Source organism: Ovis aries, chromosome 4 (assembly GCF_016772045.2).
Source record: "Ovis aries strain OAR_USU_Benz2616 breed Rambouillet chromosome 4, ARS-UI_Ramb_v3.0, whole genome shotgun sequence".
Classification (NCBI taxonomy): Eukaryota; Metazoa; Chordata; class Mammalia; order Artiodactyla; family Bovidae; genus Ovis; species Ovis aries.
Window position 1 is genome coordinate 74,475,035 of NC_056057.1, and position 22,566 is coordinate 74,497,600.

Genomic DNA, 22,566 nt, shown 5'->3' on the forward strand with positions numbered 1-22,566 from the left:
CCCGGGCCAGCCCGTGGGGACCCGCGCCTGAGCATCCCCTGAGCGCGCACTGAGTGCGAAGGTGGGGGCGGGAGGGAAAAGGAGGAGGAGTTGCTGGTCACCTAGCGGATCCAGGAAGTTGTCCTTAAAAAATATACATCGTCGATCGGCGGTTGAGCAGCCACCTGGCCAGAGCAGCATGTGGACTGGCTCGCCGGGTCCCCTAAGTGCTCTGTGGCTGCCGCTGCCGCCACCGCCGCCGTCAGAGCAGCTGCTGCTAACAGCAGGAGCCCCGCGCGGGGCGAGGAGCCGGGACGCGCGGCCGCAGCGTCCGCTGCTTACTGCTGGCCGCTTCATCTCGGGAGGTGGCAATCACTGTTGCTGCTGAGAAACCAGCCCGCATTTCCGAGGCTGGTCGCCTGGTGAGGAGTTGAGACTCTACACCTCCCGCCCGGAACCCACATGGCTTGTTACCTGGTCATCAGTTCGAGACATCTCAGCAATGGGCACTACCGGGGCATTAAAGGAGTCTTCAGAGGGCCCCTCTGCAAGAATGGACCTCCCTCTCCGGTAACCTGCACACACGCGCGGGCAGACACACACGTACCACCATCAGAATTAATACAAATAGAAAGAAATGCTGTCCTGGCACAATGAGGGGGAGATGGGTATCTGCCTTGCTCATAAGTGTATTGTGTCTGTTTATGCAATTTGTTGAGAGGCTTGCACATGAGGCGTGTGGGTTTACATGTGTATTTTCAACACAGTCATTAGTATCTATAGTGTTTAGGATGCAACTATTTACCGAATTCAGTAAAGTGCGGGCTTGTGAAAGTAGCTTTTGAGTCTGTGTCAAGTTATGAATCTGCTGATTTGGGCAGTATAGAAAGTTTGAGTGGCACTTTATAGCCATGCTTTGTGAAGTCATCAGTTGGGATTAGTTTAATCATGGTGCACGTACTTTATAAGACAATAAACTCTTTAAAGATTTTTGCATCAGAGTTCTAGCCAAAGGAAAAGTGTTGGATGCTCATACGGTGAAATATAATGTTTCATTATGGCAGGTAGTTTAAGAAAAGCCAAAAAGTTCTTTGTGAAAATATAAATTAGTTTTTTTTTTGTACCATGTATAGATGGATTGATATGCAAATTTGAGTGACTGCTACTTAACTTAGTAAACTATTCAATTTAGTTTACTATTTGTTTTAGTATTTTTTGTTTTTAATCAGAATCTATGGCTTCAGTATATATTTTAGTTCATTCTTAGTACATACTATAGATGAATTTTTTAAGGATTCAAATGATTTTCCAAAAAAGTCATGATTTACTTTTTAAAGTTTTGAATTATTAGTAAGAGATTAAGGGTCTAAACTTGAAGAACATTTTTTTCCAGTTTAATGTGAAAAACCAGTACCTTAATGTATAGTATAAAGAGGGAAAACTGAATTTGTCTCAATTTTATTTTTTGGTGCTTTCCGTTGGTCTTTAATTCCTCATTAGCATGAATTATTCAAAAACTGCAATATATTATAAAAACCTGTGATTAAAGACTATGTGTGATTTGCATGAGAAATCTGAAATCAGAAAGTGCAGGTACCAGAGATATCACTAGGACTCCTGATTGTGACAAACTATTTCCTCACATGCTTTCATGCACTGTAAAAAGTAGGTCATTGCAATTCCCCTGCAACTGTTTAGCACTGAGTCAAAAGTGTAAGATGGAATATACTGTTCATATTGGCATTTACAATTAAGTCATAGAGTTAGAAGGGTCTTGGAGAGTTTTAGTTAAATAAAGCCCATATTCAGTGTTTCTGAGCAGTTGGTCTGAATCCTTCCTGTTTTGAAGGATTCTCAGGACTAGAGTTTCTGCAGTCTCAGCAAACCATCTTATTATTTAACAACCCATGGTGTCAAAATCTTCCTTAGAGCAGACTTAAATCCTTCAAACTTTTCTTTAAGCTCATTTCATCGAGAAAACCTAGAATGTTCCATCTTCCTCACAGGTATTATTTTTTTCCAGCTTTTGATAAGCTCTGTGGCTGTCTTCCCAAACTCTCTGATTGTAGAAATCCATAGTGCTTTAGGTGTATGTCCCTTAATCACTCAATGAATAAAGGGAGAATTACTTCATAGTTCTTACATTGTTTAGTTCTATTTAATTTGGTTAGAATATGGAAGTGTTAATCTTCCAAAATGTGAAAGGTTTGCAAAGAAAATTTCTGTTATATGGCCAAAAAGAGTCCTTCCTCTCCCCGAACTCCCCATCCCACTATGCTCATTCATTTCCTAGGAGCCTGAACATATGAATGTCGGCATATGAATGTGGATGTAAGAAAATAGCCCATAATCCACATGGCCCTCCTGGCTGACCAGAGCTCACGTCTACAGGACGCTATTATTATTTATTACTGGGCTGGTTTTCACTAAAATACTGATTTGTTTACTTTTACCTAGGTGTCACATTTTGACTCACTGGACTGTTCTCTCCAATGTTTACAGTTTACATGTTTGACTATACTTAAATTACATTTGCATCATTTAAAAATATCTGAATTAAACTGTGTATTTCCTAAACCTGATATATTTTGTCTTCTTTTGCATTTTACTATGGAATTTGAATGATTATTTCAAGGTTTGAAAAGTTTCTCACATGAGATGAGCAGTACGTGAAAAGTGATATTTATTCATTCTCTGTCACTGGCAGGTTGTTGAGACAAATCAGATTTTCCTTCACCTTGCATAACATTTAGTCTTTATGCTTAAATTAAAATAGGTCACTATCTTCTGGACCCTAGACCCTTGAGAACTTAAGTAACAGTTTCCTGGTCCAGATGAGTTTATATATGCCTTCTTCATGAATGAGTTGTGAAGCATAAAGGTGAAAACTGGTTATATATCATTTCTTTTTTTTTCCAGTTACTTTCAGGTTAGCAGAAGTATATTGATTTTTTTCATCAGCGTAAGTATTGAGTATTTATAAGTATTTATCATCAGCAGACTCACAGATCTATGGTATATAATTATTTATTTTTCATGAAAACATAGCTACTCTGAAGGTATGTTTTTCAAATTTAATGCCCAGAATGGTCTCAAATTGACCTCTGTGTCAATAATTTAGTTATTTCTACTCACTGAAACTCAGCTCATCTGGGACTATGGATTGGGGTATTTAACTCATTTTCACTTAGTTCTACAGTAATTTAAATATTGGTTCTTATTTCTTAATCTGACTGTCTTTCTAATTGTAATCCATGTTTTTCTGTTTTAGTAGAGCTGTTTGAAAGTAGCACATAACAGAATCATTGAATAAGATTATTTTATAACTTTGTTTAGAGTGGAGAATACCCACAATTCCTTTTTGATGTAATGAGTTTCTTTCTTTGATAGTTCTGATATAAATATACCTGGGTAGTATGAATTTAACATTTCAATGTCTTATAGATATAATTATTCAGTTATGTATTTAAAGTAGTTGTATAATTTGTCATGTTAAAATGACATGTCTGTAGAATCTGAACACATGATGTATTAAACTGACAGTAAAAAGGGGATGCTTATATTTATATACATTTTTATTTGAAAGGATTTCATTTAGAAAACATTGAATCATTACATGGAACTCTTGTAATAAATACTTAATGCGATACTTGAGAAATAAATAAAGCATTTTACCCCTAAACAGTTTTCACAGATCAGTAAACTAAAAATCCTAGAATGAAATTCAGTTCCTATCATCAAAGTGAAAACATTAAAATGTCTTATCTGTTGCATCTCTCTTCTTTTTGGTGACTCGGCATGAAGAAATAGCTTATTGCTTTTTATCCTAATTAAGATGTGAATAATTGATTTGAGATAGTTTATGTTACTTTAAATACAGGAGATTAGAGAAAAAAAATGACAGAGCATCACATAGTGCCTATTGGTAAAAGCCTCCAATTTTAGAAAATATTATAACTCCCACATTTTAGTATATTTATCTCCCACCATATTCCAAATATATAATAAGATTGAATGATGACTTTAAAAATCACAGATGCACACACACACATGTGTCCGTGCATGCCTGCATATATTTATGCATAAATATACTGATATATGGGCTTCACAGTTGGCACTAGCTCTAAAGAACCTGTCTGCCAATGTAGAAGACAAGAGACACAGTTTTACACCTGTGTCAGTACGATCCCTTGGAGGAGGGCGTGGCAACCCACTCCAGTATTCTTGCCTGGAGAATCCCCATCCCCATGGACAGAGGAGCCTGGAGGGCTACAGTCCATCGGGTCACACAGAGTCGGACATGAATGAAGCAACTTAGCACATGTGCATACAGATACATACTCGTTACCAGTGCTCAAGTACAGGAAGCTACCTATATATTATAACCTCTACTGTCAGAACTGTTAAAAGGTAAACTTTCTTACAACTCCGGAACTTGAAAGTTCTTCTACCGCTATGTTTGAATTCAAATAAGTAATATCCTCTATGCAGTGTCAAAAATATTTGAATATATTCTTAGCTATCTTAAGTAATGTAAAATATGATATCAAATTTAAGAGTTGTGATAGTTTATTATAGTTTATTTAATCTGTGTGTGAACAATAGTATGACTGTCATTCAGTTTATCTAGTGATTAAATGTTAACAATAATCATAGTTTTATCTGTGGTACATGATCAGTTTATTATCATTCTTTGCAAGCTTAGATAAAATGATACTTCTTCAAAAGTACTTATTCCTGGGAACTGTAAGACACCCAGGATTATCTGTTGTCTTCCCCTGAAACATTTGATGTGAAGAAAATTCTTGGGATTTTCATCTCAGCAACATATCAGGATCCTTGGACGATGATATTGTTTAATTCTTATCTTGTTTTGTCTAGTGATCTTATTCTAAGTTATATGACTGACTGCATTACCTAATTGAAAGAGGTGATATATAAACAAATGAGCATTTTAAATGGACTAAAAATTTCTATAAAGTTCTCTTTAAAAAATTATCAATGCATATGTGTAAATGAATGAAGTTCTAGTACAGATTAATTACCTTGAGAATGCATTTATTCAGAGAAGCCCTTATGAGGAAATGAGTGCAATTACGACCTTGCTTTTTTTAATGACTATAATAATTGTATGTATTTCCATTATGTTTAACAAGTACATGGTTAAACATATCCAAAAATGTTCTCAAATTGTTGCACTTTTCATGTGCCAAGAATAATTATGAAGATATGTTCTCCAATTGAGAAGTCACCTGCCTCTTCTTCTTGAATTCATGAATACATATAGTACCTTTCATATTGAAACTTTCAGATTTTTTTTTAAGGAAGACACAGTTACATTTCTTACAGAGCATGTTTTCTTTGCTATGTCAAATATTGTCCTAAGCAATCTCCTTTTCTCTCATAGCCTTTTCAACCCATTTCTTCTCTCCCCCAACTAAATGATTAGAGAAACTTGTAGTTGGCATTTGTGCTTTCCAGAATAACTCTCAACTTTCTAGGACTTAATTTATGTCTCTGTAACTTCAGAAAGTTTCTATGATAAGAAGCCAATGAGTATTTGAGTGCTATAACTTGTGGCTTTATTAGCTCATATTGCATTTATTTCACAATTATAATTTAATGGATCAGTTTCTTGATTTGTTTCTTTTAGATGAACAGTTAATATAAACTATATTTTAGGTTTATTTCCCATATTTTGGAAACAGAATAAAACATATTTTCATTAGGTGGCTAAATGGGGATGTTATTTAACATAGAACTTAATCATTTGTACTTTTGTTAAAAAAAAGACTTAATCGTAACTATGAAATCTTTGTTGTGTAAGATTTCACTTAGAGATATAGTTTTCAGGTGTTAAATATTAATAGGGCTTGAGATGTCAATAAGATTAAAGCTGTACTGAGAGCAAAGATTGAGAAGAGTAATATGTATTTTGAATAACTTTTATGAAGTGTGTTTCAGTATGAATTTGGTTTAACTACACAATGCTACAATAATTCTTTAGGATACACATACATATTGTGTAGAAAATAATTTGAATCAAAATTGAGATAAAAATGCTACTTTGCTTGAAAATATCTTTTGGTTTTAACAGAGTTTTCCAGGTAATTCTTATAAAATGACAAGCAGCAGTCTTGTAGATAGATCAGGCTTACTTAGTGAATAAGGTCTAGAGAGAGATATTAAATATTTGATATGCTCTCATAAAATGCAGAGTTATGATGATAATAGGAATATATCAGTCGCCAAGTTCCAGAGTCTTTCTTGCATTGGAAATGCTTATTGGATATAAAAAGAAACTGTGGAAAGGTGAATTACATCATAAGTAGACAGCATTCTCATTTGTAACTAAGACATTATTAGCTTATTGAACCCGAGAATGCAAAGGAGTATTATATACTATTTAAAATGGAAAGGACTTTTAAAAGTATTCACTACTGATCTTGCTTTTTCTGAGATGGATCCCTAATAGCATACACTGAATTAAAAGTGAACACCGCTTTCATTTAAATTTGATACCAAAAATTTAAACATTACCTTCCAAAAAACGGATGATGTAATTTTCCTTGAGAGATTAAGAAAGCCGTATCATGATCTATATTCCCTTTCTTCTTGGACTGTTAGGAAACCTAAAGACCAATCTCTGGGTTCCCAGAGTGATGCTGACCTTCAAGGCAGCATGAGGTTCTCATTCCTACTTGCCTCCTATTCCTGGTCTAGCTTTTATTTTTCGTTTATTTTCTGTAACTCTCATTCTCTTACATTTATTGTTTTAATGTATAAAGTTTCTTTTAGATGACTTAAGTCTGTTGTGAAAGCAAGTCAGGCTATAAATAAATAATAAAATATAGACTATCCAACTATCAGGATGCTACTCAGGATTTTAGACTAGACAGCTTTGAATGTGATTCATGGATAGTATTCATTTTATTCATTGGTAGCAAGTATAATTAAAGCTGCCAATTTTTTGCTTTGACAATTGGCAAATTCCTTTTGGCAAGTTTGATTTCACTTTTCTGTGGGTGTAAGAAGCAGAATACAGTTTATTTTGAAAAGAGTACTGCCAATTAGCTTTTTTTCTAAAGTCTTTTACCTCCCTGTTATTCTTCTTGCCATTGATCCTTATTCCTTTCATTAGCATGGTTACCAGTTTCTTCAACATCTTTTTTGGTGCATGACTAAATGTTGGCATATACTTCTAACTTCAGAGGCAGAGGTCTCTGCAAATTTTAAGAACCACCCCATTCTGTCTGCTCCCCAACCCGAGCATGCATGTTCCTTCTCTATTCATCAATCACACATATTAATAATTTTCATCTCTAGCTGAAAATTTAGAGCTTCCCCCTTATCTTCTTTCAGAACCGACATACCATTGCTATTCCCCTGCCCTTTCCCCCACAGTTATGTGCTATGCTGTGCTCAGTTACTCAGTTGCGTCCAACTCTTCACGACCCCATGGACTGTAGCCTGCCAGGCTCCTCTGTCCAGGAGATTCTCTAGGCAGGAATACTGGCTGTTGCTGCTGCTAAGTCGCTTCAGTCGTGTCCGACTCTGTGAGACCCCATAGACGGCAGTGCACCAGGCTCCCCTCTCCCCCGGGATTCTCCAGGCAAGAACATTGGAGGGAGTTGCCATTTCCTTCTCCAGTGCATGAAAGTGAAAAGTGAAAGTGAAGTCGCTCAGTCGTGTCCGACTCTTATTCCCCCCATGGACTGCAGCCTACCAGGCTCCTCTGTCCATGGGATTTTCCAGGCAAGAGCATTGGAGTGAGTTGCCATTCCCTTCTCCAGAGGATCTTCCTAACCCAGGGATCGAACCCAAGTCTTCTGCATCTCCTGCATTGGCAGGCAGATTCTTTACCACTGAGCTATTTGGGAAGACTTTCCCACTGTTACAGAGCAGTTCATTTGTCTTGTGTTACCTCCTCAATAGCAGAAGTATACTGTCAGTTTCTCCCTACATATGACATACTTTTCAGATCCCCATTTTGCTATGAATAATTTTATTCTGTAACATGTTCTTTGGCAAGCAAAGGTGATAGGCTTTTTCTCTTTGTGAATAATATGAATACCATTTTGTAAAGAGAAAGTAACTATTGAGTCCCTTATTGAATGATGGAGAGAATGGAGGTGGCTCCACTGAAATCTGACCCTTCTTGTTGATTTGCTTCATCTGAATATGAAGTCAAGAGACAAGAGGTGTCCATATTACTTACATTCACGTTATCTGAACATGTGCATAGTCCTTGGGTGGCATCTAAGAGTCTTCATGATCTAGCCCCTTTGGACATCTTCAGCTTTAATTCTCTTCTTCCGCCTAATCCTATGGTCCAGTCATACTGAACTACTCAAAATTCTTTACTATGACATGTGTTTATGGACCTTTTTGTCATTACACATGCTATTCTGTTTGCTACAAATCCTGTGGTTTTTTTTTTTTTTTTGCTACCATTTCTTGGGATATGTTTAAATTATTCTTTCAAACTGAAAGAGTTGTGTTCTCATGTGAATCTACACGAAGTCCCTTATCTCATGAATCAGGTGCTTCCCTTTCAGGCCACAGTCACATAATTGCTTGTAATCACTGTGTTTATTTGTCTCCATTTCTCCATGAGTTGTGAGATCCTTGAAGTCATGTTTGTCATTTTCTTTATATTCTGAGAGCTGTACATAGCTTCTGGTTTATAACTGGTTTCAATAGAAAACAAAAGAATTCCAATTAAAATGTAATTGTTATATATATTCCCTTTGGTCCTTCTGGTAGCTCCAAGAAGAAAATATTTTCTTAGAGAATTGTTCTTCCCCAAGTTAGTTAGAATCTGTTAGAATGCAAACTGTTCTACTGGATTTTGTGGTCACTCTTTCCATAGTGATGCTTCTCACTTCAAATTCTACCAAGATGCTTTGGTCAATTGCCTCAAGTATAATATAGTACTTCCTATTATTCCAAATTGCAAAGTGCTTTATTCCATGTAACTGCTTCAGAACATCTTTTGTACAGGCCACAAGAGGCTGAAGAATGGCTATATATAAATGGATGAAATTCATACCTGAATTAGTTGAGCCATATTTTTCATTGGCACATGTTTAATAGCTTCTGTGAAATGAATTAGGAAATTGACCGTTAGGAAATTGACCGTTCCCTTCCCATTTAGAAGTGTGTAGTAAGAAGGAAAGATAGTTGTTTTCACACCATTTCTCTCTATCTTGTTCTCATTTTCTTTCTTTTGAAAAAGAGACAATCATTTCCTTGTCACTGGCCACTGTAGCCCTTGAGAAAGCACCATCCTGGAGCAGCTGCAAAACGGTTGTTGCATAATTGCCTGCCCTCTCCAATGGCTTAAACTTAGCAATCACACAGTTTCCAATAAGGTTTTGCTAGTACCTTATTGGATAGGTTTTTTTTTCTTTTTGTCTTGGGTAAGTCAGGATGTGGTCACTATCCTAAAAGAATCTTGGACTTTTTTCTAAATAATGAGTTTTAATTAAAATATCCAGCCATTTCAACTAGACATACAGAAAGATAGTAATACTCTCTGGAATGGAGAGAATCAGGCATTTTGTATGGCCAGGTTTTTTTTTTTTTTTTAACAGTTGTTAACAAATATTTGACTTATTTGTCTTATTTAGAGGATATAAAAATTGGAAGGAATTTTAACAATCTGGTTTAGCTTCCCACTATATACATTTTAAGATATCATTATGATAGCAGATGCCCACATTATAATCCTTAAAACCTTTGGCTTTAACTTAACATAGCAAAAAAGACTGTACAGATGTGACTAAATTAAGGATGTTGAGAAAATTTTCCTGGATTATGCAGGTGAACTCAGTAGAATCACAAGGACCTTTATAAGAGGGAGGCAGAAGTGTCAGAGTCAGAGGGAGAGCTTTGAGTTGTTATGCTGCTGGCTTTGAAGATAGAGGAAAAGGCCACAAGTCAAGGAATGCATATGACTTCTTGGAGCAAGAAAGGCAAGGAGATAGATTCTCCTGTAAAGTCTCCAGAAAAAAATCACAGCCCTGCTAACACCTTGATTTTAGCCTAGTAAGACTTCTGACTTAATAGACTATAAGATAATAAATGTGTGATCTTTAAAGCCAGTAAGTTTGTGGTTATTTGTCAGAATAGCCATAGGAAATGAATACTACTCTTAACATGGGCACACATTTCCAGTGGTAGGGTGCCTCTGCTCACCAAAGTGACTGATCCTCTAGTGAGACTGTCTCCTTCTGCCTTCCCCCAATGTCTCTGCCTCCTATTTACTCAGTATTCCTCCTCAGTGTGCCCCTTGGAAACAAGAGGACAGATCTACTCTGTCTTCAGTATTATATCCTTTCAACTATTCAGAGACAGTTGCTGATTTTTCAGTACAGGACTGAAAAATTTGTGAGACCTAACCTTCTTCATGTATATTACTTGCATTATTTTCTTATTTATTAATTGAATTTTGTGCAACTCAAAATACTTTATTACACTGTTTAATGTAATAGATGTTTTGCTCTTTTATTTTTTTATTTTTTGTTATGAAGTAGAGATTTTATTTCCTGTCTTTTAATGTAAACACCTTTTCTATTGACTACAAAGTCATGAGCAACAGTGATATTTTCCTGTAATCTTCTAGCTAATTTATAAATGACCCCTAAATTTCTTGTTAGTTGCTAAAAACCTTACTAGTAGTTTTTTTTTTTTGATTTTTTTATATATATATATATTTTTCTTTTTTTTTCCTTTTTTTTTTAAATTTTAAAATCTTTAATTCTTACATGCATTCCCAAACATGAACCCCCCTCCCTCCTCCCTTCCCACAACATCTCTCTGGGTCATCCCCATGCACCAGCCAGCATGCTGCACCCTGCGTCAGACATAGACTGGCGATTCAGTTCTTACATGGCGTTTTGCTCTTTTAAATCATGTCTATTTTTTAAATAGTTTTTAAGAGTTCCCTTTCATACTGTATACATCCTTATACAGAAGATAAACTTAAGGGCATGTTTTAGGGCCATTTTTCTTGGTTTGTTGAGTCTTTGATTTAGATATCTGCAAATTTCCTAGGTGATGAAACACACTGGCTTTAAAGAAAAAGTAATGGGATTAGTCAAAATAACAATTATAATTTCATAAAATCTTCAACATTCCTATTCTAGACATAGCAGTATCTAAATAGAAAGTTACTTTTTACATTTTGTATTAAATAATGACATAATATATAAATTGTCACAAATTGTAAATGTATAGCTTTTTAATACCTCAGATGTGGATCTATTACAATTTCCTGGAAGCACCAGGTGTGCCTCTTATCAAGCATCACCCAAACCAAAGGCGACTATTGTCCTAATTGCAGATCATAAACCACCTTATTTAAAAAAATGATATTAGAAAGAGTTGTAGTAAGAAATTCATATCCTTGCAGTTCAGCTGACAACAAAGTCCTCTTTGGGGTAAGTATAGGTAACTAGACAATATTTCCGCTGCTTACTATCCTACTTCACTTTGACAGACACAGCTAACTTGTTAACTATTTGAAATGAACAAGAGAATACTGATCTGGTAAGAATGAATGGATTCATGCTACAACACAGATCGTATCCAGGGTGACATCTGTGATATTTCATTATCTTTCCTTTAATAGTACATGTTGAAATTCAAAGATCTGACTATCATACAGATTTCGATATCTTTGGTTAGGAACGGCTCTGTTGAATTCTCATTATTTCAGGATATGTGAATTATGTATTTAGTGGTGAGCTAGTAAATGATTAAAGGAAAGAAACCTCTATCTTGGACTTCTCATAAAAAAATGAAATTTATGTGCAAATGATATGTAAACTTTATTACAAAGTTGTTATAATCTTACACACATGCATAAGGATAAAATACAAGCCTGTGTTGCTATGGAAACAGGATTATTGCCAAGAATATTATAGATAAAACCCAAACAATGCTCATATTAATCAACCCTAAATTAAATGAATTTAAATATGTTTAAAGAACTGATCATGTATTTTCAATAACATGCTCAACTTCCAGTATCCATATGCTACATGCTGTGAGTTCAAGAGCTCTGCATGATATTGCTGGAGCAACCTCTAGTGAAGATCACTGATGATTTGTTTTCCTATCATTATAGAAGGAAGATTTGTGAAACTGTGTTATAAAGGAAAAGTAATAAACTGCAATCAATTTTCTTTCTGTGTTCCTACCAATAGTAAGTCACTTGGCTGTAAACTTTTTAATAATCATACTCAGTTACATCCTCTGTGATCATCAGGATAGACTCCACCCCTGAAAATGATAGAGAATCAGTTTTCTACCAGAAATAGAACAGGTGAGAAAGCATGCATGCCTGTGTGCTCAATCGCTAAGTTGCGTTCGACTCTGCAACCTAATGGACTGTAGCCCACCAGGCTCCTCTGTCCACGGGCTTTTCCGAGCAAGAATGCTGGAATGGGTGGTCATTTCCTCCTTCAGGGGCTGTTCCTGACCCAGGGATCGAATCCATGTCTCCTGCATTAGCAGGGGGATTCTTTTACCACTGAGCCTCCTGGGAATCCCTGAGAAAGCATATCTGGAACAAAATTATAATTGGCATAAACATATTCATAGGGAGTATTATGTGAACTTATATAAGCATCACTGAATCTGAAGATCCTAGAAGTAGATCCAATAGACAGTAACTGGAATACAACTTGGGATCTACTTGTGTGACACCAATTTGTGAACATAAAGTTTTAAATTCTTCATTAAGTTGTGAATATAAGGATAGCTCTAAGGTTCAGTTTCTGGTTATGATGAGCACTGTGTTTGATGAAATATGGGAGGAACCTACAACCTCACAATTTCTTACCAGCCTGTTTGGAAACAACTCACTAATGTTTGATCAGTGGTTTTCATGTTGTAATTGTTTTTATTTTTTCATATATTCTTAGTTCAAAGGAAATCTTTGGAGCCAGGCAAAATAGATGGATGCATGCATGTACCCTCAATCACTTCAGTTGTGTCCAACTCTGCAACCCTATGGACTGTAGCCTGCCAGACTCCTTTGTCCAGGGAATTCTCTAGGCAAGAAAACTGGAGTGGGTTGTCATGCTTTCCTCCAGAGGATCTTTCCCACCCAGAGATTGAACCCGCATCCCCTGTGTCTCCTCATTGCAGGCAGATTCTTTACTGCTGAATCACCTGGGAAGCCCCCAATAGATGGAACCTTTGGCTAAAGATGGGGGAAAGCTTTGAGTGGTGAAAACCTTCTCTTTTTCCTCTGGGCAGGGTTGTTGGGCAGGGAAGATACATCTAGGCATGAGCCCTGGGACTTTATGATTTGAATACCACTTAGACAGACTATGGGAGAAGGAAATGGCAACCCACTCTGGTGTTCTTGCCTGGAGAATCCCAGGGACAGGGGAGCCTGGTGGGCTGCCGTCTATGGGGTCGCACAGAGTCGGACGCGACTGAGGTGACTTAGCAGTAGCAGTAGCAGCAGTAGATGGACTATGAGGGGCAAGTATCTGCTGTTTCCAAAGCATAATTAAAATGCATATATCTTATCCAGAGTAACTTAATTAACTATTTGACACATTGCCAGTTAATTCCATCGCTAGACATTATCTATTACATTCAGTCTAAGTTTGAAGTTTTTATTAAAAAAAACATTAAGGTGACTTTGGGATTTCAAGAACACCTTCATAAATAAGCTCAAGGAAGCTCAAGCTTTTTCCTAAACGGAGTCCCTGAGCAGACTTCAGAGTCAGTGGGAAATAGCCATTGTGTGGGACAGAAATCTGGATATAGGAACCTGGTCTGGGAGAAGCCTAAGGTTTCTAGAAGTGAAAACAGAAGAACATTTCAATTGGGAAGTCAATGTCATTAATTCATTTATTCATCCAGTCATGTTTAACAAGTATTGTAAGGGTCTGCTATGTGTCCAACCCTTATTGGCTATGTAGCAAAACTGAAAGATAAGTCATACTATCAGAAATGAAGGTATATGTTACATGCAGCAAATACACTTGAAAGTAATTCTATCTGCACATTTTGGTAAGTGACCAAATTCATTTGGATAAAGCATAAGAAAGAAGGTGAGGGGGGCATCTGAATTGTATGAAGAGAGATGATGGTTGGTTGGCCCATGGCACTGAACGCTTAGGTCAGAGCTTCAAAGTAATTTTTACCTAGACAGTTCTAAACTTTTATCTGTAGATTTTGCCGGTTTGTTCTTTTTGCTTTATTTTGGATCTTAGTAAATTGTTTTTGTTTTTGTTTGTTAGACTGTGACTGCTTATATGAGACCAAGGGAATGACAGGAGTTGAAGGCAGAGTTTCTGTGATCCTGCTGATGTCACTGTGGGGTGAAGCCTACTAGGCCAGCCTTGAAATTATAGTTGGCTGAGGGATGAAGGGATGTGGTAGAGAGAGTTCCTAGAGGAGAGGCTGCATCAGAGCACTAGTCAGGAGTTTGTGGAGGTGTGAGGATCTGAGTGCTTCCCTTTCCCTTGGGAGAAGGCATGGTTGGCCACCCCCTTAGAGAAGATGCTGTTTCTATTCTATGGAGAATCTTCTGTTCTTAGTGGCTAATGCCAGACATTCCCATTTGTGTGTGTGTGTGTATGTGTGTGTTCAGTTCAGTTCAGTCGCTCAGTCGTGTCCGACTCTTTGCGACCCCATGAATCGCAGCACACCAGGCCTCCCTGTCCATCACCAACTCCCGGAATTCACTCAGACTCATGTCCGTCGAGTTAGTGATGCCATCCAGCCATCTCATCCTCTGTCGTTCCCTTCATGTCCAACTCTTTGTGACCCCATGGATTATATCCTGCCAGGCTCATCTGTCCATGGGATTCTCCAGGCAAGAATACTGGAATGGATTGCCATTTCTTTCTTCAGGGATCTTCCCAACCCAGGGATTGAACCCAGGTCTCCTGCATTTCAGGAACCACCAGATGCAAATATATATAAGAAATATCCTTTATCCTGCTAATGATGTACTCTTTGATGTAAATGAAGGAGCTGGAAAAAATTCTTCTCTTAACCTAATAGCTCAGGTGTTAGGTGCCCAAAATAAAATATAGAATAAAATGAGGAAATGAAAGTATAAGAAGGGAGCAGTAAAGATGAGTCTTAATTCAAAGTTCTGCTTGGAAAGGTCTTTAGGTGCCCCTTGAGAGTGGAGACCACTAAGAGGAAGGCCCCAAGAGAAATAAGAAGACTTAACAGGTCCTGGAAGAGCTCTTTGCTATTCTGCTTAGAAGATAAACTCACCTGTCACCCAGGTTCCCAGTGAAAGATTCTTAGGGCAGTTATAACTGTCTTCAGAGCTGTAGCCATAGGGCTGGAAAAGGTCAGTTTTCATTTTAGTCCCAAAGAAATGCAATGCCAGTGAATGTTCAACTACCATATGATTGTGCTTATTTCACATGCTAGTAAGGTTATGCTCCAAATCCTTTAAGCTATGCTTCAGCAATATGTGACCTGAAAACTTCCAGATGTAGAAACAAGCTGAGTTTAGAAAAGACAGAGGAACCAGAAATCAAATTGCCAGCATACATTGGATTAAGGAGAAAACAAGGGAATTCCAGAAACACACATACTTGTGCTTCATTGATTATGCTAAATTGGCTTTTAATTGTGTGGATCACAACAAACAGTGGAAAATTCTTAAAGAAATGGGAGTACCAAACCACTTTTCCTGTCTCCTGAGAAACCTGTATGCAGGTCAAGAAGCAACAGTTAGAACCAGACATGGTACAATGGACTGGTTCCAAATTGGAAAAGGTGTAGAAGAAGGCTATATATTGTCACCCTGCTCATTTCACTTATACGCAGAGTACATCACGCAAAATGCCAGGCTGGATGAATCACAAGGTGGAATCAAGGCTGTCAGGAGAAATATTCAGCAGCCTCAGATATGACGGATGATAACACTCAAATGGCAGAAACTAAAGAGGAACTAATAAGTCTCTTGATGAGGGTGAGAGAGGAGAGTGAAAAAGCTGGCTTAAAACTCAACAGTAAAAAAGATTTTAAAAAAATAAATAATAAATAAAATTTTAAAAATAGAATAATAAAAAAAAAGATCATGGCACCTGGTACCATCACAAAGGTCTGTTTAGTCAAATCTATGGTTTTTCCAGCAGTTATGCATGGATGTGAGAGTTGTTTTTGTACAGTTCCAAACAGAAGGCTGAGCACCAAAGAACTGATGCTTTCAAACTGTGGTGCTAGAGAAGACTCTTGAGAGGCCCTTGGACTGCAAGGAGATCAAACCAGTCAACCTAAAAGGAAATCAGCCCTGGATATTCATCGGAAGGACTGATGCTGAAGCTGAAACCCCAATGCACTGGCCACCTGATGCAAAGAGCTGACTCATAGGAAAAGACCCTGATGCAGGGAAAGATTGAAGGCAAAAGGAGAAAGGGGTGGCAGAGGATGAGATGGTTAAGTGGCATCACTGACTCAATGGACATGAATTTGAGCAAACTCTCTGAGCTAGTGAAGATCAAGGAAGCCTAGCAGGTTGCAGTCCATCAAGTCACAAAGAATCAGACAAGACTGAGCAACTGAGCAACAACAACAACCTCAAAACTCATAAAGTTCAGATCCTGTTTTCACAAATCATTTGGGACCCTTGCCACATGCTGTGTGGACACTGTCCAAGATGCTGATGAGAGTGAGGTAAACACAATAGACATGGTATCTAAGGGGCTTGGTGGTGGTTTAGTTGCTGTCATGTCCAATTCTTGTGAACCCATAGACTGTAGCCTGCCATGCTTGTCTGTTCATGGGATTCTCCAGGCAAGAATACTGGAGTGGGTTTTCATTTCTTTCTCCAGAGGATCTTCCCAACCCAGAAACTGAACCCGGGTCTCCTGTATTGCAGGCGGATTCTTTACTGACTGAGCTATGAGGAAAGCCTCATCTAAGGGGCTTAAGAGGTGCAAAATAAGGGAGGACTGGCAGGTAAGGGCCAACCATATAGGCTCCTGTAGGCCATCTGACAAGGAAATAAAGATACTAAGTTGGAAATATGGTTTTTAATCTTAGTACAAAACTAAACACTCTGTGGTCCTGACATAGGTACTCCTAATTACTTCTTGTGGGTTGTACCAAATGAGTTAGGAACCATGGCTTTTTACGTTGTTACAAACAAGAATCAGAAATGATTTACAAATAACAAAATAAGAGTATGGGAGTTGGATCATCATTAATAATTTGTGTAAGTCCATTAAAAATAGGCATTCTAAGGGAAGAAGAACTGAGGATTGACTTTATAGATCTATACAGAAAAATGATACTGTGATTTCAGCTTCACCCAAAATATTCCTCTTTGCTGTTTTAGGGTAACCTGGGGTGATCTGGCCAAATGAATATTTTCTTATTTTATGGATATATAGCATTTTTCTATCCAGAAAGCATAGGAAAATAGAGGATTTTTAGAATGTTTTGAATTAATTATAGAAACTCATTTTGTCTTTTTTAGGAAAATTCAGATGGTATTAGAAACAATTAAGACAATAACATTAAAGACCCAAAGTAATAATCACTGGCTTCCTTAGATGAGGTGCCTATGCATCTCTGAAATACATGTGTGGTCACTAAAAGAGGAGTTCCTTCCAGTGTTGCTTGGTGACAAAGGTTGCATGTTTTTATATATATTTAAAAATTTAAAATAAAAACCATGATGTGTGTAGGGTTTTGTGGTGTTGTCTGTATACCTATTTTGCCTGTTTTCTCCATGTCTGTACTCTCCACCGCCTAGACTTTTAAGGTGAGAGCACGGACATTTTCCCTTCCTGTATTTAGTATAGAGAAGTAGTTAAACATATAGATGAGTTGGAGTGAACTAGTTTGACCGCCAACTCCAGTTCTAACTTGCTGTATGACTGCTTCAGCACTAGGAGCTTCAGCTTGTTCTTTGGTGATGATAGTCACCTTGTGGGGCCACTGCAAGATGTGAATGAGCTAATGAATGCTAAAGTCTTAGCAAAGTGCTGGGTGTATAGTAAGTGTGCAATGAAAGGCAGTTGATGGATACTCCTATAGCACTTGGCTTGTTCTGTTATAAACAGGTTTCCTTGACCCCTTAAACTGTTTTAAGCACAGAACTCAAACAACTTGTGGAAACTGTTGCTGTTTTGAATGGTCCTTTAAGATGGCTCTTTACTGTAGCTGTGTTTTCTTGGAAGACAAGTGCAGGCTGGTTAGCTTTCTGTTTAAAAGAACTGTTGCAAGTAGAAGCCCTGTGTTTTTGCAACTTTATCATGATAATGCCCAGTATGCCCTGCTTTCCTGATACAGCTTTAATTCAAGACAATGATACATTTGAAGTGGTTTTCCATTTTTCTCGTTTTCATCAAAGTGAATTGCATTAAACATGAATTGTTTTTATGATCTTGCTGCCATGTGTAATTTTCCTCTTCTTTTCTACAGAGATAGATATTTAATCTAAAACTACTAACTCTGTGATGATAAGCATTCATACTCCTACTGTTTAAATATCTTCACTTCCTTTGAAAATTCTGATGGACCAATCATGTGATTTTCCCTTCCATTATTTTCTCTCCCCAGGAACAACCTGCTTTAATAGTAAACTATTTGAGGTGATGACATATTAGGTAAATAAAGGTTGTACATGTTATATCTATGTTCTATGTTGGTTTATTGGCAAATATTAAAGTCCTTGTGTAGGTATAAGCTTTTATGCACATATATTCTCCTCTTAGGGGGAAAAAAAAACATTCTCAGCTTTTCAAACAGAGGGAATACAATGCAAGGAATTGTTTATGAATGTGTTGAAAAGGCTGAGGGAGAGAAAAGGGAAGATGCTATTACCAAGAGGTTTGTAACTGCAGGAAATCACTGAAGCTCCTTTGGCTGGAGAAACAAAGGGGAAAGTGGTGCCTAAACCCTACAAGCCTTTCTCTGGTTGTGATTCTGCTTCTGACACCATGTCACCACTGCTCTGCAGAGCTGACAGCCCCGCTGGTGCTGGTGGATTTGCTGCCTGAGTGACTCGTATCTACAACTGCTGGGTGCTGGCACCAATGTGCTCCTGCCACAGAGGCTGGCAGTTGTCTGAGGCTGCTGCCACCACTACTAGAACCTTTGAGTGCTGAGTGCTAAGTGCTAAGGTGTCAGGAGACAGAGCCAAGGAAGAAAATCATGGCTTCCTTCCTTTTGCTAACTTCCACTCTCGTACTTCTCTGATTAGGCTCGCTCTTTCCATTGGCGGACGTAACCAGAAACCAACTGGCAAGGAGTTATGGGATACACAATTTATGTGTCCCAGTTCCTAGGGAGAGAGGAATGGTTAGGATAGAACTGACTGGCAACAGAGAAATACCCAGCATTACATTTACATCACTTACTTCAAGACTGCAGAAAGTAAGAGGGAGAGGCATTAAATAATATAGGAAATTATGCTGAATTTTTATACAGAAATCTGAAGGATGTATATGTTCACCCCAGACTTTATGTGTATTAGTTTCCTATTGCTGCTGTAATAAATTACCACAAACTTAGTGGCTTCAAACAACACGAATTTATTATTCTTCAGTTCCATATATCAGAATTCCCACAGAGGTCTCACTGGGATAAAATCAAGGTGCAGCTAGGGCTACTTTTCTTTCAGGAGTCTTTAAGAAGAACCAATTTGTCTCTTCCAGCTTCTAGAATTTGCCTATGTTCCCTGGATCATGGCTTCCCATCTCTATTTTCAAAGCCAGCAAGTTCTTCTCCAGCTGCCATCTCTCTCATTCTCTGTAGCTACAAAAAAATTCTGTGCTTTAAAGGTTTTTTTGGGATTATATTGGGCCCACCTGGACAACCCAATCTTCTGTCCTCATCTGAAGGGTCTTAGTTTTAAAGTTTTAATCACATCTTTAAAGTCCCTTTTGACGTGAAGATAGTATTCACAGGTTAAATTAAATTGTTATTTACTGTTATTAAATTAAATTATGGGTATCTAAGGGACCATTATTCTTTTTACCACAACACGTAATTTTAGATTCATAGACATCTGTGGTTATTCACTAGTTATTATCTCCCATAGATATCTTAAACACATAATATCCAAAACTAAGTTAATCTTCTACCAAGTGCATGCTTTCTTGGCTGGGGACATCATTGAACAGTCTAGGCTTGAATTTTGAGAATATTTTTCTTTAATCCCTCAACAAATTAGTACATCTGCTCATTTTAGCTCCTAACTATTTCTCCACTCTATTCCTTCCATCTTTCCTACCACTCCCATTTCCTGGCATGGAAGTATTTTACATTTTCCTGAAAATAATTCTGGATTAACTGTGTCTGGCATCGTAATAGTGAAGTTATTGATATGAATGAGTCCCCATGTTATCTGTTACGGAATTTACAGTCTAGAATGGAAAGCACACATTAGACAAATAAATTTGTAGGATATATGTTTTGGAAGTGAACTTTTCTCATCTTTGATTCATTTTTCAATAATTGGCATTAAAATATTGTGAGTATTCTAGAGAAAAACCATCAATTTGTCTGATTTAAATGCAGTCAGTAATGAGAATCTTTGGTGTGTGTACGTTACTTTGTCCTGATTCTGGAAGATTAAGAGGGAAAATAAATTGCATGTCAAATATGGCAACTGAATTAATTGTAGTAAAAATCAAGCTTGTTGTTTTTGTTCAGTCACTAGTCATGTCTGACTCTTTGCAACCCCATGAACTGCAGCATGCCAGGCTCCTCTGTCCTCCACTATTTCCTAGAGTTTGCTCAGATTCATGTCCATTGAGTCAGTGGTGCTATCTAACCATCTCGTTCTCTGCCACCCACTCCTCCTTTTGCCTTTAATCTTTCCCAGCACCAGTGCCTTTTCCAATGAGTCAGCTCTTTGCATCAGGTGGCCAAAATGTTGGAGCTTCAGCTTCAGCGACAGAATGGCCTAGCAAAATCAAGCTAGAATGGCCTTAAGAGCTCATCTTCATTGGTTATTGTCTAAAGGGGATTAAGCTGCAGATTTAAAGTATCAGTGTACCTTGAGTCAGGCCTGGATGTATAGTTTAAACAAGCAGCCCATGAGTTTGTTGTATATATTAACATTTTGTAAAATTATTTAACCAATGTGAACTTGCAAATACTCCTGTGGTTTAGAACTTCAGAGGCCAGCACTGAGGACGGTTTTATGACTTGCTCATTCTCCTGTCCTCCACTGGTAACTCTTAGGGATCCTCTGTAGTGCTTGCCTGGAATTCAAAACACCTCTCTAATGCCCAGGACATGGTAATAGTAACAGATCAGGAGCACTCACTCTACATCAGACATACTTTTCCCAAATACACCTTTCACACATTGTCTTATTTAATTTTTAAAACAGTCTTAAGATGGTGTCACTATTCTATTTGCAAATGAGACGTGGCTCCACGTTTTACAGCTACTGAAGGGGAGAGAGTTGCATTAGGACCCTGTATCTTAGAATCTAATCTCAAGTGTGAAACCACTTGACTGTCATGCGACCATAACAGTTTTCACATTCCTTTATTAAAACAGAATTGTGTTTTAATTGTTGGCTCACATGCTTGTTTCTCTTTCCTTGAGTCTCCTGGCAGTAGGATATGTGTCTTCTTCATCCAGGTAAATGACAGCACTTGGATGCTGCAGGATTTGGGGTTTGGTAGGCACTTAATAAACCTGTAACCCCTTGGTCATTTTTTTATGCATACATTCAATCTTAGTTGATTAGATTGGGTAAAAATGAAAATATTAACTTGAAGTAAATGTAAGATTTTGCGTATCTACACATACGGAAAAATTAAATTTTGACAAAACATTCATTTGAACAGCAATGTATTCAGTTCTGGAGAAGGCAATGGCACCCCACTCCAGTACTCTTGCCTGGAAAATCCCATGGATGGAGGAGCCTGGAAGGCTACAGTCCATGGGGTTGCTGAGGGTCAGACACAACTGAGTGACTTCATTTTCACTTTTCACTTTCATGCATTGGAGAGGGAAATGGCAACCCACTCCAGTGTTCTTGCCTGGAGAATCCCAGGGACAGGGGAGCCTGGTGGGCTGCTGCCTATGGGGTCGCACAGAGTCGGACATGACTGAAGCGACTTAGCAGCAGCACTAGCAGCAATATTCAGTTCGGTTCAGTTCAGTCGCTCAGTCGTGTCCAGCACTTTGTGACCGCATGGACTGCAGCACGCCAGATGTGCCTGTCTATCACCAACTCCTGGAGCTTACTCATGTCCATGGAGTCGGTGATGCCATCCAACCATTTCATCTTCTGTCATCCCCTTCTCCTGTTGTCAATCTTTCCCAGCATCAGGGTCTTTTCAAATGAGTCAGTTCTTCGCATCAGGTGGCCAAAATATTGGAGTTTCAGCTTCAGCATCAGTCCTTCCAATGAATATTCAGGACTGATTTCTTTTAGGATAGACTGGTTGGATCTCCTTGCAGTCCAAGGGACTCTCAAGAGTCTTCTCCAACACCACAGTTCAAAAGTATCAATTTTTCAGTGCTCAGCTTTCTTTATAGTCCAACTGTCACATCCATACATGACTACTGGAAAAACCATAGCTTTGACTAGACGAATCTTTGTTGGCAAAGTAATGT

The 22,566-nt window shown here is 37.9% G+C and overlaps 1 protein-coding gene across 1 annotated transcript in view; it reads left to right on the forward strand.

Annotated features, from left to right (window-relative positions):
* The first annotated feature begins 441 nt into the window (after window positions 1-441).
* ZNF804B (zinc finger protein 804B) overlaps window positions 442-22,566 on the forward strand; it is a 583,084-nt gene continuing 560,959 nt past the window's right edge. The window contains exon 1 of the mRNA XM_060415047.1: window positions 442-549. Within this exon, the coding sequence (XP_060271030.1) occupies window positions 442-549 (108 nt within the window). The remainder of the gene's footprint in view (window positions 550-22,566) is intronic.